The sequence below is a fragment of the Pistacia vera genome, unplaced genomic scaffold (assembly GCF_008641045.1).
Source record: "Pistacia vera cultivar Batoury unplaced genomic scaffold, PisVer_v2 Contig118, whole genome shotgun sequence".
NCBI classification, from domain to species: domain Eukaryota; kingdom Viridiplantae; phylum Streptophyta; class Magnoliopsida; order Sapindales; family Anacardiaceae; genus Pistacia; species Pistacia vera.
In genome coordinates, this window is record NW_022195226.1 from 278869 (window position 1) to 299824 (window position 20956).

Below are 20956 nucleotides of genomic sequence, written 5' to 3' on the forward strand. Positions count from 1 at the left end.
CCCTTTCGCCCACTATCTGCCACCTGTTTTCCCTTATCTTTATGCATCGTAGTGCACGCGACATGAGCTTTTGCTCGTTTCCACGCTTTTGCGCAACCTACATGCGTCTTTGGCGGCGGCACTGCCTTATCGAAATTAGGCAGTATAACCTGATCCAAACGATCTATCTTTCAACTAACCGTTTGGAGAGTATTGTTGAACCTCTCTAGGTAATTCATCACAACTGTGTCGAGCTAAGAGGTCGAGGGGATATCCACTGCAATACTCTGCGGAACTGGAGGTACTTTGGGAGAAGTAACATCTTGTACCCGAGGGATGTTGATACTAGTTCGCTAAGTTTCAAGACCACGAGCCATTTGTTCGCGAGTAAAGCCGATTGATCAGAGATTCTTGATGAAGAGCGGATACTAAATCAGGCCCTCCTTCTAGCGTCAAACTGTTGATGCTTGATTTTGCACGAATGACTCGCATGGGCAAAGTGCTAAGCTGTTCGAAGAAATTACACGTGAATGATTAGGATAACAAATGCAAAGACTAAATAATAAATGAGAGATGGGTTTTAAAGTGGTTCGAATGCTTAAAGCAAATCCTACGTCCACTGTTTCTCTTATATATGAGAGATTACAAGAGGTCACGTATAGCGAACAGCGAGCAGAGGTACAATAACTTAATATTCAGAGAGAATATCAAATTAGTCTCTTTCTCGTAGATTGTCTTTGATCTGAAAATAAAGATTACAATCAGAATGAGGCTTCAAGATCAAAATCGAAAAAATGAGAGGGAGAGTCCTCTATTTATAGTAAATGAATTCAAAGTAATGATTACAAATCTGCAAGTGGGTAGATACCGTGCAAATCCTTCCTTGCCTTCCATTGGCTGATAACTTAGGATATATCCTAAAATTCCCTAGGGCTTGGACAAGTGTACGGCCCTCTATCACTCATAGACAAAACCTGAATCTGCCAAGTTGATGACAGCCATATTCTTCTTGTCATGGAGCGACATGACAACTCCTGAACGACACAAAGCTTTCCTGAACTCTAATTGGTGCTTGCTGACGTAGGCTAACGTCAACCCTGATTTTTTCAGCATAACAACATATATATTTAATATTATAGAGGAAGCAAATTGAGGCAAAAGGGTGTTGGTGAAAATCAAACACAGCAATAAGAAAAAAGAGAGAAGATATTGGTTGGAGAAACCACCAAATCGACAGAAAACTGCAAAACTTAATTTCAGCCCTTCAATAATGTATAGAATAGACTGAGCAAAACATGGCTAACCTGACAACTCCACAACACCATATATAAAACCAAAGCTGATTTGAGAAACATTCAAACCATAAATTTCAGTGAAAAGTGAACTGAATTCAACGAGAATATGGATGCATATACTGAGTTACTGCATCTCATCTTCTTCTGTTCTCTATAAGGGGTTTGTTTAAGACATATTGTCGTGGGCAGCTTCTGCTCATGGGGTCCAAAACATTTCTTTTGTTTTTATGCCTGCGTACGTGTTGCTTTGGAACTCTGAATGCTTTTATTTTGCAAATTCATAATGAATTTACTTCCTCGCCCATGTGCTTAGCATTTTAGCTACAAATCATTGTTACGAATAAAAAATCTCAAGAATTCTACAAACGATATCATCACCATTAGTATATTAGATAACAATGAAACCCAAGACTTCAAGTAAAATCTAAATGCACAATGTCAAGAAAATCCGTGAATATATGGTGGTATTATCCTGGCATACACTACAATATTAGGTGTGCTTGACAATTTGGTTCAAAAAATTCTGAAATTGCAATCTCAATATGATGGATGTTTCAAAATTCAAATTCATCCATCCTCTTCTTGGGTTTTTTAAAGTTTGGGTGAGAGGGTGTGTGGTGTGGTAAAGGGACTGGAGCAAACAACTCTGTTGGTAAGGCTACATGGCTGTATGATTTGTGGTACTTGTATTTGGGGCCATGCCACCCACAGGCCACAGGCCACAGCCCTCACTTTAATCTTGGTTTACATTGGGCCTCTGATTTTTGAAACGCTTAAGTAAACCAGTGATCCACATACGTGTTCCGACTGGAAATTCATAGCGGCAACTCAAATCAAAGGATTTATAGTACAGATTATGTGTTGCGAGTTGTAATACATTGGTGCAGGAAATTCAAAGATAAGCCTGGTTACTGTGACCCTTATGCCGACCGGAAATTTTAGTTAAAACTTATACGTTTTTTTGTTTGCTTATAAAATAATAAAATATAGATTGTACTATGGATTATGTACTTAGTTGTTATCCATCCGTGGATCGTCCAGATGGTTAGGGCAAAATAGAAATAGTGTAATAGAAACAAAGTTTAAGGTTCGATTCCCCATCTGAACATCCGCAATTTAAGTGGGAGGTTGTGACGGTGGATTGCTGTACTAGTCTCTCCAAATGATTAATCAAGATACATATAAACTAGTCCGAACACTTTAGTTACAGAAAAAAAAAAAAAAAAGCGTGTAAACTGAACTGAACATCTTGGTTAAAAATAAAAGTACTTGGTTGTTCTAGATTTTGGCCTTCCAGCAGATGTAGCTGATTGACATCTGTTTATATGTAGTTTTGGAGTGCATTTCATTTATCAAACAAATAAATTCATTAAAGGAAATGTTCCCCTCTTTTTGGGATAAGCATACAACGGTCAGATCTCAAGGTTTCTGTTCTAAATGAAACTACTTTGAATAAGCTCTGTTTTTCTCTCTTAAATATTTCATTTCTGATCCCAGGCTTTCTGCCATTCTACAAATCTCCTCATATCGTGGGTGAGACTTGTCACCTGATGAAAACCCGTGCAAACCATCAATATCACCCACATCCACCCAACTAAATCCCACCTCCTTCTTTACTCCTTTCTCCCTCATCCCTTTCCTTATTTTTGCAACCTTTTCCCAGTCCCCCTTCTCAGCATACAAATTAGACATCAATACATATGAACCTGACCCCATGGGCTCCATTCCCAACAAAACATCTGCCACCCTCTCACCCATCTCTACATTCCCATGTATCCTACAAGCGCCTAGCAGGCTTTGCAACATAGACATCCCCGGCCCTCCAGGACTGCGACCCATCAGCTCCTCTGCCTCCTTGAGTCTCCCAGCACGGCCCAACATATCTACCATACAAGAATAATGTTCTGGGGATGGCTCAATCTCATAATCTTTCACCATTGAGTCAAAGAGCTGAAGGCCAATATCAACCATCCCCTTTCTACCGCTAGCAGTTAGTACAGAAAGGAAGGTGATTGAGTCAGGTCTGACCCCTTCCTTCTCCATCTTCTTAAACCAATTCATCACTGATTCATAGTCTCCATGTCTTGCATAGGCAGAGATTATTGCTGTCCAAGCAAATTGACTCTTTTCAGGTGTCTCACTGAAAACTCTTTGGGACTCATAAATGCTCCCACGCTTTGCATACATGTCAAGAAGAGCACCAGAAACAACTGGATCAGTATTCAACCCAAGCTTTATGATATGAGAGTGGCACCGCTGCCCATGTTTAAGAGATATATCCTCAGCAGAACCAATAGCACTCAAGACACTACCAAATGTGTATTGGTTTGGCTTAGATTCAGAACTTGCCAATAAAAATGTTGACAACGCTGCTTGACACAATCCATTTTGAGCATACCCTGAGATTAAAGCATTCCACGATATAATTTCTCTATAGTTAAGCTCCTCAAAAACTTTCTTTGAGTCTTGCATGGACTGAAACTTAGCATACATGGTGATGAGGCTATTACAAACACTAGATTCCAACACAAAGCCAGTCTTTATACAAAGCCCGTGAATCATTTGCCCTTCTTTAGTCAAATGCCTAACTGTTATGGCATGGAGTAGCCCAACAAATGTAACATCATTTGGATCAACCCCATCTATTCTCATCTCACCAAAGAGAAACACAGCATCTGCATCATTCATTGAAATCATTGTGGTCCAAGAAACTACATTACGTTCATCCATCCAGTCAAATACCAACTTTGCATCTTCAATTGCCTCACATTTTGAGTATGTTGAGATCAAAACATTTCCAACTGAAAGATGTGTTCCATATCCTGTTTTTATAGTCAAACCATGTATCTGTCTCCCCAGCTGTAAGTTTCTTTCATGACCACAAGCTGAAACTGCACTGGTGAATGAGACATGATCAAGCCTTATCCCTTCTCTCACCATATCAATAAATGCCCAAATAGCTTCCAACCCATAGTTCCCTTCCTGGGTGTACCCTGATATCATAGCATTCCACGATACCAAATCCTTATTTGGCATTGCATCAAACACGCTCCTAGCCTCGACTAAATGCCCCCATCTCGAGTACAAGGTTATAAGAGCATTACCTACAAAAGTATCACTGTCTAATCCAAACTTGACTATGAGAGAATGCAATTGCAACCCAAATAAAAAACCCCGCTGGTCCAAACAAACCGCGAGAATAATAGTATAAGTCACTGCATCAAAAACAACCCCATATAAATTCATTCTAAGAGCAAATTGCAATGCATCCTCGTTTTTTGGAAACCCCGAAAGAATAGTATTCCACGAAACAATATCAGGATTACTCAAGTTGTTAAATATACATAAAGCCCTATCAAATTGACCAGATTTACAGTACATATTCATCAATGAATTTGAAACCGTAATATAAGAAATGAACCCAGAAGTAATAGAAAACCCGTGTATTTGGCACCCTGGTTTTTGGTCTCCGCTACAAGCCTTGAGAGCGATTGCAATCGTAACTTCATCAATATCGTAGAGAAAACCTAATTGCAGATGCCTTCTGAAGATTTCGAGAGATTGAGAGGGACTTTTTTTGCGCATAGAATTGAGCATGGAAGAATTAATTGGCAAAACATTTCGAGGGGAGCTTTTGTCGAACACTTGATGTACATGGTTGGATGAGTGGATGTATTTAAAATTTGTCGACCGTTGTTTGGCTAGTCCTTGAAGGGTTTTGGTATTTAGTTGGCGGGTAATCATGAGAGTGTAACAACAGATCGTTTGTGAAAGAGAAACAGCCCAAATTAATACATGGGCTAGTTAAAATCAAATACAAGGGTTTGTGCCACGTAGATTGGGGGGGGTGAAAATCAAATATCACGCGGCGGCTCGTGACTCTGTGCGATACGATAGGAGTGTGTGTGTGTATATATATATATATATATATATATAATCTCTTCTATTTTCTAAATATTGATATTACTGCATTACATTGTGATGTCTTAATTGATTCTTATAATAACTCTATATAAATTTTTCAAAAGCTATAATTATGAAAATTAAATTAGGACAGTTTATCTTTTTTTTTTTTTCCAAGTATATTATTACTATTGTCTTCAATAATATTTATTCAATATAATTAAATTTGTGACAAGTGAAAAAGTTTATATATGCAAGGATTTAATTGATTTTTAATAAATATAATTAAAGAAATATCTGGACCACATGTGAATAAAAATAATAAAATGGAAATAAGCTTTTGTGGTGACAAAGAAAAGTGTTTAATATGTCAGGCCAAAATGGTCCCGTACAGCGATTGAGGTTTGAGTCCAAAGGGCTGATATGTACTGGGGACCAGTCTTTGCTAGCTCATCAGGTGTCAAGCACTCTGCACTCATACTCACAAGTCACAATCACATATTCAAGTTTGCATTAAATTCATTAATTAATTAAACAATTTATTTTTTTATAAAAGATTATTTATCTTCTCTTAATTTGTGTTTCNTTTTTTTTATGATTTCTTTGTTCATAAGTAATGTTCTATACTTTTGTTTTCGTTTACAGTAACAGAAGAACCAACCGCCATTGCAGCACCACCCCCATCCGCCACTACAGCCACGGCCAGCACGGCCGCGACAGAGAGTAGTGTATCCTACGAAGAGACCGGGGAACGAAGGAGGAGATACAGGGGAGTGAGGCAGAGACCATGGGGCAAATGGGCTGCGGAGATTCGAGACCCGCACAAAGCCGCAAGAGTCTGGCTCGGCACCTTCGACACCGCCGAAGCAGCCGCCAGAGCTTACGACGAAGCAGCCTTGAGGTTCAGAGGCAACCGCGCCAAACTCAATTTCCCGGAAAATGTTCGACTCGTAACTCCCCCACAACCCCAACAACAACACCAACACCAAAATTTTCCCTCCTGCCAAACACCTCCTGGATCGTCTTTAACTTCTTTAACATCATATCAACCTCACCAACAAGCCGCAATGACGACGATAGCAACCGCCGTTACACCGCCGCCAATGCCGCCGTTTTTCATGTCGCAAAATTATCAAGACTATTATGACTACTCTCAACTCTTGCAAAACCAACCCCCTCAAATCTTTCAAAACCAACCCCCGAGTTTGTTGCAACAACTTCTTCAGTCCAATACACAAATGGGTTCATCCGTTCAATCGCCATTGTTGTCTTCTTCTTCTTCTCCGTCTTATTTAGTCGGACCACCTTCATCTTCCGGATCGTCTTCCTCCTCAACATTTCCTCTGCTTTTCGGTGAGCAGAGTTTTCTAAGGCCACCCCAGAGTAATACTAATCAAAATCAGAGTAGCGGGTCGAATTTTCAAGTGCCGCCATGGACGCATTCAAGTCACTATCCTCCTTCTTCAGGTGGATAATATTGAATAACCTGATCATATATTTTATTTTTTTTAAATTTCAAAAGCAAAAATGTTCAACAATTTTTTTTTTTAATATAATTTGCATGTAATTTTGGTTTATTGTTGTTATTTGTTGTAAAGAAAAAAGAAATTAAATTAATCATTAAAAATAATATAAAACTTTTGAGGAAAAAACAAAGAAGGATTTAGGAATTTTTAGGCATAGTTGGATTTTGATGTTTACGTTGTTTGCTGTCTGCTATTTGCTTTACAATTTAGCCCCTAAAATATTCACAAAAGAATGTACTTTGTTTCTTTAATTATTCCATATATCATCATTATCTTAATTAATTATTTTATGATTATCCAAAGTGTTTGTGGCTGCAAATAGGGATGGGCGTTTGCCCCAGCCCCGCGGGGATCGGCTCGAATGGGGCGGGAAATCCCCTAAAATATCGGGGATAGGGTTGAGGACGGTCCTAAAAAAAATCCCTACCCTCGGGGATTGGTCGGGGGAGGGGATTGTGCAATCCCCGACCCGTCAACCCCACCCTCGTGGAGCCCTGCCTTCTTTTATTGAGATGTTTTTTCTTTACGAGATTATATATAAAGTTTGAGTTTAAATCATAGTTTTAAGTAATATATCTAAATTTATGATATTTACTTTTATAATATTTTATAATGTTTATATTAAATTTATAGAAAAAATAATTTAAACGAGACAAATTTAATAATTAAATATATGTATTATTACTTTGTGCATTTCACAAAATAATAAAACATGGCCCAAAAATAAATTTGATTAGAATATTACAATTTACCAAAACAATATAAGAATATATACAATTGTTTAACGACTTACAAATTACACAAACTCAATTATCCTTGTAATTAATTAATGGGTCAATTAAATATAATGTTAATCAATGTTGGGAACTTGGGATCATAGTATTTGTCTTTTTCACAAATGGATTAATTTTATTAGTTGTAGTAAAGATAATGTTTTATAAATTAATTCATCAATTTACCTAGTAGATTATGTTAAGGTTAAATTTAGTTATATTAATTTTATGAAATATTAATTAATTGACAGGGCAACTAAGCCTAAACCTCCATATAATTGAATAATTAACCAATTTATCTAATAAATTATGTTAAGATTAGATATAGATATATTTATTTTATGAAAAATTAATTAATTAACAGGACCAACTAAGCCTAAGCCTCCATACAATTGAATAATTAATCAATTTACCTAATAAATTATGTTAAGATTAGATATAGATATATTTATTTTATGAAAAATTAATTAATTAACAGGGTTGATTAAGCCTAATTGACTAAACTTTCATAGTTCATACAATTAAATAAGTAATCAATTTACGTAGTAAATAGATTGAATTTAGTTATTTCAATTTTATGAAAAGTTAATTAATTAACAGGGCTAATTAAGCCTAAGCTTCTATACAATTGAATAATTAATCAATTTATCTAATAAATTATATTAAGATTAGATATAAATATATTTAATTATGTTAGGGGGGAAAATCCTCGCGGGGCAAATTTTTCCACGAAGCCCTGTTCAATCGAGCTAGGTCGGGACAGGATGGGGATGAGAGTGATTGTATCCTTACGAGACGGGGACGGGGAATGGGGTCCTCGGCCCGACCTACCCCGCGCCCATCCCTAGCTGCAAAGTTGAGACAAGTCGCTGTTGGTTTAGGAAACCAAAACAAGCGGAATAGGTTCCATGTGAGATTGAACTTCTTGCTTTGTTGGTTGATTTGAATGTTCAGCCTCTGGGTTTTTTTTTTTAATGGAAAGTTGGTGGGTTAGTCAATTATTTAGAGGAACTGATTTTATTTATAATTCAGGATTTTTACCAAATTTTCTATGTCTAATTATTTTCCCTTTGATTTTTTTTAAAGTTTAGTGTTGTGATTATATTCAATGTAACCTACACCCTTCAATTCTTTCATGCACATCTTCAGTTCTTTTGCCGCAAAACTTTAATTTGATATTTATCTGAGATATTCTTTTGGGAGTCAACTTTGTCTAACTTTTTTATGCTAAATATTGGTCGAAAATTGATCTTTAACTTCATCTATACTAAAGAATTTTATGATCTTTTATTTGATATTATTATTCTTGTCGAAGGATGACATTATCTTCCATTAATGTACTAATATTCTCTTTATTAGATGCCAAAATTATATTAAAAAAATAGAAAGTAAAAGTAAAACTTGAATTTAGTAGTTTCATGTGTTAAGAAAGGTAAATTCTACACTCTAACATCCACATTTAACATTTTCTTAGTTATGAAAACAATTTTATATTATCACTATTGGGTGGTCTGATGGTAAAAAAATAAAAGGGTTTAAAGAGTTCCTTTGAGTCCCCCCAGATATATAGGGGTGGTCACTAAAGAGATTTACCGCGGTGTTCACTCAAAGCCCTGAAAGATTAGTTGAGGTAAACGTAAACTAGCCCAAAAAAACCGTTCACAAAAATCGATTGGCCTGACGGTTAAAGAGGTTTGTTCTTTTTTTCAGTTTCTGGGTTTAAACTTTAGGATTATCTACTACATATATTGTGGTTTACTTGACCTTTTGAGTTGTAGGGTGTTTTAATGGACTCTAGAGATTAGTTAAGTTAAAAAAAAAAAAAAAAAAAAAAAAAAAAAGCTTCATGCTATAAAATTTTTGTTTGTGAAACAATATTAGGTCTTAGTTATTACCATATGTTTTTGAAAAGTAAACGTGGAAAACATTTTTGCTTTTGATAATGGCTCCTTTGACCCCATTTGGCATCTATAATTAAAATGCCATCGTGGCATCCTGTCGATAACGTCGAATTAAAAATGAATTATTTAAAAGCCCCATAGTAGACCATGTTTGAAACCATATCTTAAAACATTGTTTTCATTTTCATTATAAATAAATAAGAACAATAATAATTTTTTATTTTAATATTAATCAACATGTTTAGGTGGAACCAAGGGATGAGGCTTAATGTCACAATCAATTTTTTTTTTTGTATTCCCAAGAGGAGTTCGCTAGAAACGTATCAACCACATCGTACTTCTTAAAATATTAAATATTTATTATTTTTGTTTGTTTGATTAAAATAATTAACGATGGATTTGACTGTGTATACATTGAAATGACGAATTTAAGATATTCAATTATTGTGATAAAAAATTAATGGATTAAACTTTTATTTTTCTATTTAATGCAATTCCATAATTAAAAATAAATGTTTCTAAATATTATGTCATTTTCAAATTGAAATAATGGATAAAAAAACCTCAAAAAGCCAAGTAATTAAATGGATAAAAACTCTTTGAAAAGCTAAAATTACTTGAAGTGGTGTTTAATAATTTGACTTTTAACTTCAAGGGGCAGGTCAGTGTGTGAGAATTTGTTCATTTTATTGAATTTTGGGTTTAAGCTACTTTGAGATCATCTGTCATATTTAGATTACCTGAAATAAATAAATTTGTAAGATATCAATGAGTTGTAAAAATAATTAAAATGTACACAAATTAGTCAGAACACCCTGATTAGGAAAAAAGGAATTTTGACTTTTGACTAAAGTATATGTAATACTTAAAATATTATTTATATATAAAGTGTGTATTGGATGAATTCATCTTTATAGCTAAGATTAAAACCTATCCTGCTACCAAGAAATTATTGTTGACAATATTTATATTAAATAAAAATATAACAATATTGAATTTTGTTAAAAAAAATATATTATGGGGCCAGAAAGGTGTACTTGAGATTGAGGGTTACGTCTCAGGCAAAGATTAATCTGTCACTTTCCAGAAACATCTTTACCGAAAACAGCTTGCATCATTATGCACGTGGAAGTACACGGTGACATCTATCCCCAGGATAGATTTCACCTCACGGCGGGCCCCTCCACAAACAGACCAGTTTGCGCTATGTTAAATGACTCGTTGTCCTGTCCTGGTCCATTAACAACAGGCAATCCCTTCTCGTTTCGTTTCATCCAAGGGAAACTGAGACTGTACAAGCTTGGTGACCGTGAGTTCAGTAACGTCATGGTTTTGGACACGTGCGCTAGTTGTTTGTTGGTTTGTGAGAATAGTTTATAAATTGCGGGGGAGGGTCGAATTGAGATGAAAAGTTAACTGGTGGGGCAATTAGTGTTTACCTACTATTTGGGTAAAGTGGAGTTTATTAAAAATACAAGAAAAAATAATAATTTATGTACTAAGGGTTATTCATGTGCCCAAGTCACTATCATTTTTCTATGAATCCATCTTTGTACCCATCAAAATGTGGGTTGATTGATTGATCATTGTATACTACTAGAAAGATTAATAATATATGATAAAGATTGATTCATAAAAATCTCACAAACTTTTTTACAACCTCGAAGTGACAACTTGCAATTGATCAAACGAAAAAATTCATTAAAAATCAATAACGAACTGTCACATCGAGATTGTAAGATTAAGTTGTAAGTATAGTATTACCCTGATAAATATATACATACAAAATCCTTATTGGTGATATAACCATGGCTTTTCGATTTTGTAAAATATCTCATGTGTTAACTTAATGTTAAGAGTATAGATATTTTGTTTTTGATGTAGATTTGATCTTTATGTATAAAACATAATGATATTTATGTATTAGATTGTAAATTTATTTTGAGTTTATCTCTCGTCCCATTTCAATTAAAATTTTGATCACTTAATTCTAAAATTTTATTTATAACCACAAAGTTTCAGTTTTATAAAATGTTATTTTATTTTGCTGTGGCATTAGTTGACCGGTTTAAAAACTTAATATATTTAACGTGGATTAAGATTATTCATTCATAGTAATTTTTATATAACTTAAATGATACATGTATTATGAGATTTGTATATTTATTTATAATTTATCTCTCGGCTTATTTAATTAAGTAATTTTTAAATAAATTATTTTAAAATCACTAAAAGTTATTAGTGATAAAAAAAAAAGTACATACCTAAATTACAAGTTAACTTTGTAGGCCATAAAAAATGTTCCAATTTTAAAGGGACATAAGATCTCATGATGTTCAATGCCAAGATTTTTTTATTTTTTTATTTTTGTGATTATTGTTTGGTTCATGTTCAAAGTTCAATGTACAAGAAATAATCTCCATGAAAATCCCAAATCAACAGCAAATTACCGAATATTTGCTAAAATCAAAGAAAAAAAATTGACACAACCCAATTGATAGACAAAATGGTAGCAAAACAAAGAAAGGAGCGGAATTTAATTGAAGAGCAAGAAATTATTGATGAAAGGAGGGTTTATGTTTATTGTTTAGTGAAACATAGAAATGACAGAAACCAAACTAGCTTAATTGATTGATTTGATTACGATAGATTGCTAATTAGTGAAAATGAAAGGTCCAAACAATTGGGTTTTTGCGCCTTTCTAGCTAATTGAATGCCTCAATATGGGACGGATTTCAGATTTAGGGTTGGTTTTGGGGTTCAATGGGAGGTCAAATAATATGTGTTCATAAAAGTCTTAAAGGAGTTGAAAAAGTTAAAGTTTTTAGCAATTTAGGATTGAGGGTCACCTAATTTGTTAATCTACCATCAAAGGGTAATGTGTTTTGTCATGTTTTGATTTGTTGATTTTCAAATAAAATTTGTCAAGTGTTCTGAAATTGATGCGGAAATTACAAAGACAATAGTGGGCTCTGATTGGATAGATTAAGCATAATTTCATTAGGGATTAGTATATAAGCCTAACCAAGTTGAAACTTAGTTAGTTGATACCAAGAAATTGAGACCAGTAAATATATTATAATTATTCCCTTTTTTAATAAATAAGTTTAATTATTAAAAAAATAAAAGAAAAAGAGAATAAACATTTTTCTGGACTTCATTTAGCTTTATTTGGGCTGAATTTTGGGTTTGAACTAGGAAAAGGGCCAACATTTTGCCAAACCAAGTTGTGGTGGTGAGGAGCAATATTAATATATATGATTTTCAAGGAATCCATCAATCGTTGCAAATATTTTTTTTTTTTTTGGATAATCGGAGTGTCCGGGTCAGTTTGCGCCGTACACCATAATAATTAGAGAGCCAAAGAGTCTGATTGTGAAGCAGTTTGGGGATACGATTGAAGAACGTTAATGCAAAATTGATAGTATTTGTTTTGTTACAAGTGGTGCTGAGAAATTAGGGTTTGATTCTGCTCACGTTGATGGAGGAGAAAGGAGAAAGAGAGAAGAAGAAGAGTGTAATAACATTATCCAAATGATTAAGAGAGCCATTAATGATTGTTGCAAATTAATGAAACTAAAATATTGAATGATTAATTGTTGAGTTTAATTAGAGCTGGGCGCTCTCTTGTTTGTTTTTATATATAGTGATAGAAGCTAGGTAGGGCGTTTCAGTTTAGCGTCCAGCTAACTTGAACTAAATGTAAATAATAATTATTAGTGATATTAATAACAATTAAAAGTTCTATTCCCAACCACAAATGACATAAATGGTAGTGATGTTTAGAGTTGTTTAAGCTAGTGAATAAAGAATTTTTTTTTTTTTTTTTTTTTTTTTTTTTTTTTTTTTTTTTTTTTTATAACTTAGGGGTTTAGGTCAGTTTGGGCGTATTCAACTAATTCTCGAGTCTATTGGACACTTTACAAGCTTATGCTCTGAGTAAGCGGGAGTAAATCTTTTGACCACTAGGCAGTCCCTGTGGTTAAAAAGATATAATTTTCCGCAAATCTAACAATGCTAAATTAAAGTTTCTAATGAGTAATTATAGTTAAAGTGAAACATAATTAGAGAATGAATTGAATTTAGAATATATGGATACTGCACACGTGACTAAGATAGAAGATGCTTAATTTAGAATACAAAAACATTAAGTAATTTGATAAGACCAAAATAAATAAAATCAAATATTGATATGGTTTGATCTTTAATGATATAATAAATCAATATGTTTTATTTGGAATTCACGTTTTCCTATACTATTTCAACATTAATAAATTTTTGATTCTTTTTGATTGAGTGGATCTCTATCACTATATCTTTTATTAAATTAAGATAGTCAAACTAGTGAATCCCATTTATCAAATTAAGAATTAGAATCTTCTAACTTTTCCATTATACAATTTCGTCCCAAAACCAAACACCTGCCAATAGAGATGGATATTAATTTGGGAAATTGATAATAATTCGATTAGCAATTTATTATTCAGGGATTTGATTTGGATAAAGCTAATTATTAATTTTTTACCTTGTCTATTACTCTATTTTATTTTTTATTTTATCAGATCGTGTCATATTCATATACCAAATTAATAAAATTAAATATTTCACATCCTTGATACAAATAATGACCTCAATAATAAATAGAAAAAAAATCTTCCCTATATCGGATGTTGATGTCAAAAGAATAAAACTATCATTGGGTGGGGAGTGGTTCGATAAAGATTCGAGTGTATTACTCAAGAGGTCTGCAGTTTGAGTCTCTTTTCGGTGTTAATAGGAGTAGTCACTAGAGCTTTCCCAAAAGATTAGCTGAGTGGTGCGTAACTAGCCTGAATACCCCCTGTCATTAAAAAAAAAAAAAAAATAAATTGATGTCAAAAGGGTACACTTTCTCCATGATTGAATAGTTGTAAACAATTACATCCGTTTAAAATCAATTGCTGATGGAATCAAACAACAATTATTTCTTGGCATTACAATATTACATAATCAAACCAAACTTTACCGGAAAATTATTTCATTATGCATCAATTGGATTAAACAACACGATGAATTCAGCTTATCATATCGGTAACAGCAAATCCGATGTCACTATAAATCGTCAGATAATTATTTCTAGTCCTAATCGAATCGACATTATGAGATTGAAACCTGTAACACCCCACTTGAATACGTAGCCATTGTTTATGGTATGGCCTAAAGGATATTGAATTGCCCCTAATGAGTTTGTATATTGCTCTGTGTTTGGTTGCCTTTGGTTGAGTTGATGTTTGGGTTTGATTGAGTGTGTATCATGGAATTGATAAGACAAGACTTGGCGGATTTTGGAGTTAACAGCCTTCGCCGCGGGCGAGGAAGAAGCTTCGCTGCGACGACGTTGGTTCGTTGTTGGCGGTGTCGGTTCTGGAATGTTTTCCGGGGTGACAGGATAGTTCTTGGCCGCGGCGAGGACGGCAGAAAAGTTCCTTGAGTTTTCTAGAGAATTCTTCATAGGGGTAAATGACCATTCTACCCTAATTAGCAGGAAAAGTGGGGAGTAAAAATAAGGAAATTCATGGAGAATAGTGTAAAATGGGGGTGAGTTTGTAAGAGTTAAAGGATAAGGTGAATTTTCAAGAAAGAGTAAGGGCAAAATGGGAAAGAGTGTATATATATGAGCTAATAAGGGTTGAGTTCTCAAACCATTCATTGCACCCATTTCCACCGCCTCTTCATCTCACTCAATCTTCCAAGAGATTTTTGAGAGTTTTGAGTTGGAATTTGACAAAGAAGTGATCCTAAGCAAGAAGAGGTAGAATCCCTACTTTAGAGATGAGTTATTCTTGTAAGGGTTAAGTTTTACTAAGTTTATGCTTAGGAAAAAGGGAAAGCTTGGTCCAACAAGAGTAGAGAGCTTTAGTGCAGACTACTCAAGTATGAGGTAAGTAAATCCAACTCAAGCTAAAGTTTAAGAAATTCTTAAGTAGAGATTTATTTATGCATGTATATATGATGCTTATTGAGAAATTGAGTAGAAATGTATGTCTATTTGCCGAGGAATTGAGTTGAGAAGAGTATTTATGTTATGTTTGTTGGATATTTCCTTTATGGGAAGTGTTGATGTGTGATGAGTTTGAGATGAAGTTGGAGGAGATTGAGTAGATATTTTGGGAGTGTTCTTCTATGATAGGAACCATGTCCATAGAAGGGAGATTCTTCCCATTTTGGATGGTTAAAAGAGAAGGAGAGTGGTAGTTAGAGAAGAGTTTTTGTATGCACATGAGTTGCTTGATGAAATGCCTAAGTGAAATCTGCCCTGTCACAGCCGTGACTTTCTAAGTGATTTTTGGGAATTTTACGGATTGAACTGGGCTGAGACCAAAACATCAAAGTTGTAGCCCTATCTCTAAGCTTTAAAACGAGACCAAAACTGTAGCAATCCGATGTGTATAACGCAAGTTATGCCCTTTTTAGTGTGACCTGTGCAGAATGACGATTTTAGAGCCATATTGCATTTGACATATCATAAGTGCATTAATGAGTATGAACCATCCATATGCATTAATTGTGCCTTGAGAAGTAGTTTGAGAAAGAATAGAGAATGTTGAATATGAGTTACCTTATGAGTACTAGCTTAAGAGTAGAGAATGTTGAGAATAGCAACTCTTAAGAGTAAAGAGAATAAGAGTACTTTGATAGTAAAGAGAAAGAGAGATTGAGCACTAGCAAATAAGAGAGAGAAAAGTGCTAAAGAAGAGAATATAGTAAGTTGTGCGATGGGGAACCTGTGAGTGACGAGTAGAGTCACGAGAGTGGGTGCTTTGTGATCCCCAGCCGTGCCTCCGGTCAGATGAGGCCGTGACCGTCACGTAGAGTGGAACATGAGGTTCCAGCCGTGCCTCCGGTAAGAAGGGGTCGTGACATTTGAGAGAGATAGAGAGAAAGCATGTACACTCACAAGGCCAAAGGTTCCGAATCCATGCATGACTAAATCCGATCGGTAGAGGAATGAGCGAAAGTCACGTAGAGTGGTAGCGCCTAGCCGTGCCTCCGGTCAGATGAGGTCGTGACATTCCAATGAGTAAGAATGAGAAAGAAAAGAAATAGAAAGAATATAGATGAGAAAAGCTAAGAGTTAAGCTATATTATGAGTACTAGCTTGAGAAAGAGATTAGCAAACATGAGAAAGAATAAGAGAGAGATAAGAGCATAAAGTAGGTTATGCGATGGGGAACCCGTGAGTAATGGGTAGAGTATTCCCGCATGTACGCCGCATTGAGAGAGCGGCATTAGTATGAGAAAGAGAAGTGGTGTAGCCCGTGAGAGTGCATGCGGATGAGGGCTATACCCGAGTACCCGAGAGAGAGATTATACACTCACATGGCCAAGGGTTCCGAATCCATGCATAACCAAGTCCGATCGGTTAGGATGAGGAAAAGTCACGTAGAGCGGGAGTGAGTCCCGGCCGTGCCTCTGGTAAGATGAGGCCATCACTACTAAAGAGAGTTAACAGAAAAGAGTTATGAGAAAGAGAAACAGAAATGAGAATGAGATAAATAGAAAGAATTAAAGAATGAGATAGAAAGAGAGAGAGAGTATGAGAAAGAATGCGGAAGTTTGAGCTAATAAGAATAGAGAGTAGAAGAAAGAAACATGCAGTTCTTTTGTATTAATTGCATGCAGAGCTTATACAGGCGAGAACCATGATTTTTCTTTCATGGTGAGTATGATGAGAATAAGAGAGAACCATGATTTTCCTTCATGGTGAGTAAGAGTAAGAGAAAAAGAACAGAGAGAAAGAAAGAAAAAGAGCAAAGCAGAGTTAAAGGAGAATAACAGTATTAGAAAGAAAGAGGAAGACAGTGAGAAATAGAAATAGAAGAACAGTAGAGTAAGAAAAGAACCAAAGAGTGAGTTACGGGGACAGGTAGTAGAGATTTTACTTACTGAGCATTGTTGTGCTCACCCCGTTGTTCTTCTCTGTTTTGCAGGAAATAGGAGTAGCGGTCGGATGGACGTCAAGGAGCGAAGAGTTTTGGCACCACTGTCCACCAGCTATAATATTTTGTATTAATTAGAAAGTTTTTAAATACATAGTCTTTTGTATTTGTAAAGAATTATATTTTATGAGTAAAGAAAAATTTGAGCCCACTATTTTCCATACGCTATGTATATCTATAATTTACATAGTATGTATTATAAGAATAGTAGTAAAGAGGAGGTGTTACAAAACCCTTCAGATTTTAGCTTCTCTCCACAATAATATGCACCATCAGAAGCAAATTTTGCATCATAATTTGCAGTCGAAGGATCATCATCCAGTTCGTTCAAAGCACTTCTGAATGACAAAATCACAACGCCTTGATACTGCGAAATGCAGTGCTTGAGGGCCGATTTCAGTCCAGGTGAAGAGCCTTCCTTCTTTGCCATCTCATCGATGTACTTTTTGCTGTTTATGGATTAGATACAGCCAACTTTAGAGCGATCTTTGCCAGGGCTTTTTCGTTCATTGCGGACGAGGATTGTAGGTCCAACGCAAGAACGGCTACACAATTGTTGTAACTACAAAGGGTGGTTTTTTTGCAAACCTTATTGACTAAACTGGATGGAGCATCGTTGTTCGATGTCGGGAGGGCGGTGGCTGGCGAAGGGGAGTGAAGAAGTAAGAAGAAAGAAATGGATAATACTTGTGTTACGATGGTCAATGGAGGAGAATTGCGATGGGAAGCCATTGAAGTTTAGGAATGGAAATGAAGAATAGAGTTTTTGGGTGCATGCTATTAGTGTATGCCCTAGTAACCAATCGTGTCGTCGGTTCCAAGTTATTATGTTTTGTATATATATGTTAATGTATATATTTTGTATATAAACTTTTATCTTATTAATAAAAGAAAGTGTTCTCATTTCACATGTGGTTTATTACTTCATTTAGAAGATCAAATGTCCGGATGATACAAATATTTAGAAGATCAAAATCATCAAAGTATTCCCTATATAGGTAATATTAATTGGGCAATAATATTACATAGCAGACATGCTGAATGCTTTCATTGAATATCATGTGACGGTATTAGTGTGGGTAATTATAAAAGTTATATCACTAGGGCATTAGCATGGATAAACGGTTAGTGAACTGTTTATCGAATATGACCATTTATGATGAATCACATGGACATTTAAAATGCAGTCAATGATGTATCATAAGATTATACTAGTGTATTATTAATCCTTAGACCTGAGATATCACGGTTGGATTCTGCATAAACGCATCTGGTTCATACGATGTATAAACACGAGGCTAATCATGTCATGGGTTGATAAGCCGATTTGGCCATGTGTTGTTTATGTGTGAAGACAAGTGATAATCAAGATGAGATCCGTTGACTTGGTATATATTGATATCAAGTTCTTAGACAAATGTCAAGATACGTTGGAAAAGGGAAATCTTCGGCTGGGGTATATAAAATGTTACTTGAAATGTTGTTTCATGGTGACACGTTCCGTATGTATTGATTGTCAATTTGATATAAAATTAAGATAAAGATTTTGATATACCATGAATCCATTATTAATTGGGATTAGACAACGGAAAGATTTGATTACACAACGCGTATGATTATAAAAGGGTTAATCCAATGTTATTATTTAAAGAAGTTTAATAACTTCATAGTAATTATGGAATCATTTACAATTCCAAAACAATTATGGAATTGCTTAAGAAAGTCCAAAACAATTATTGAATCGTTTACAAGGCTACATATATAAAGAAAATGATATATCAATTTTAGTTAAGAGATCAAAATTTCTAAGAACACTAAATGTCTCTCTTGGCCTAATTCTTCTTTTACCTTAGTGTGGATACTCTTTTCTTTAGTTTCTCTCGAAATTAAAAGTCTCCAAGATTGCTAAGGACTTAAGGTAACAAGTTATACCTTACTTGTTTTCAATTTGATTGAATTTTTTTTTTGCAAAATACTAATATACATGTCATAGTATCACATGCATCATTCTCCATGCGTTCCATCTTTCAAATGGTATCAAAGCCAAGGATTTTATCCTTATTTGTCTAAAATTGGCCAAAAAGTTCATGTTCATATGTTGAATAATGTTGTGTAATTTTACAAATTTTGATTTGTGAAGTTATATGTTAACTTGCTTTGTAAGAGTTGTTGATCATACATGTGTATCCTTTATATGCCATAAAATGTTTGTTTACTAGCAAAATTCGGCCATGGCTTAAGTTTTTAAAACTTTCAATCGCACTTTATGTTCTTATGATCTTTGTTTGAAAAACATGATGGTTATGGCATAACCATCAAGATTTAATTAAATTTTTTGTGTTTGATTGAAGTTGGCCAAATGAGATTTGGGTTATAATGTTGCTTGTTCAATATTTACGGCTTGAAGAATATGATTCTTGGTGTTTAGGACATTGTATGGATGCTAATATGTCAATTTTGATGAAAACTGACATTGTTCACATAATTTTGATTATGTGAAATTTTGGCCATGACAAGTTTGTAAATTAATTGTTGATTAATTAGCACACTTGTTTAGACAATTCAAAAGGTTTTAATGTTTTAATAGTGATTAAAATGTTCACGGATGCATGGAGATAAATTTTGTTCATGTGAGAAATTATTGCATATTTTTTAATTAGGTGCAAAAAGGGTTGTTTGATCTTCTTTGGCGTGTTTTGTCATGTTACATTATGTTTGTTAAATATGTGATTTAATGGACATTAATGGGCATTAAGATAATTTGCCTTAAAGAGTTAAGGGTAAAATTGTCTTTGTGCCAAAAACATGGAAAGGTAGTTTGAACACAATTTAATTGTTAATTATGTCTTTGATAAGATTAATTGGATTAATCATTAATGTTTATTAATATGCCATGTGATAAGATAAGCATAAATTTACTCCAACTTTCCATTGCCAAATGTTGGTTGTATAATTGCTTATTTAATGTAAGTGTTACATTATCCCCTAATGTTTAATAATTTTTTTTATTAATGATTATTAATGGACAATTTATTAGATATAATTGATATATGGGATATATATGTGTTATATAATGCATATTTGTTATGTTTGATAACATGTGATGCCGTATTTAAGCATGTAATATGCTTGTATGTTTTATGCATATTAATTATGCCATTGTTTATAGTTAAGTTTTAATATTTATATGAAATGTTGAAACTTAATTTTATGGAATGACATTTAGTTTTAGGTTTGTAGTTTGGGGTTTATGTTTTATATTTAGTTGATACATATGGTAGATATGTATATGGCAAATATTAAAACATTAACCTAAAACAAAACCTAATGTTTAAATCTTCTCTAATTAAAATATTAAGTCTAAGCCTTCCATTATGAGTCAATTAATTCTTTGCCATAGAATTAGAGATCCCAAGATTTCTATTATGTGAGGGTATAATATGAATTCTATTTTAAGAAAGCATAATGGGTCGGATTTAACTAGTCTAGGGTACCAAGATTTATATTATGTGAGATATCTGAAACTAGAGGCAAGGAAACGAATCATAACTTATATGGTGATATAAAAGGAAATAGTTTCCTACTTATTGAATTTAATGG

At 34.2% G+C, this 20956-nt stretch overlaps 2 protein-coding genes across 2 annotated transcripts; one reads left to right on the plus strand and one right to left on the minus strand.

The window, feature by feature from the left end:
* Window positions 1-2717: 2717 nt before the first annotated feature.
* Window positions 2718-5020, minus strand: LOC116108896 (pentatricopeptide repeat-containing protein At4g32430, mitochondrial-like). Its single transcript, XM_031395141.1, has one exon. It carries the CDS (start codon window positions 5016-5018, stop codon window positions 2718-2720), a length of 2301 nt encoding a protein of 766 aa, XP_031251001.1. The 5' UTR covers window positions 5019-5020.
* A 780-nt stretch (window positions 5021-5800) lies between these two features.
* Window positions 5801-6652, plus strand: LOC116108902 (ethylene-responsive transcription factor ERF110-like; the record flags this gene model as incomplete). The annotated part of the gene is made up of 1 exon (XM_031395152.1): window positions 5801-6652. A coding segment is annotated over one exon (852 nt), but the record flags the coding sequence as incomplete, so codon positions are not given.
* Window positions 6653-20956: the final 14304 nt, after the last annotated feature.

Coding starts and splice junctions, on each gene's coding strand:
- LOC116108896 (XM_031395141.1), bottom strand. CDS start 5,018: ATGATTACCCGCCAACTAAATACCAAAACCCTTCAAGGACTAGCCAAA.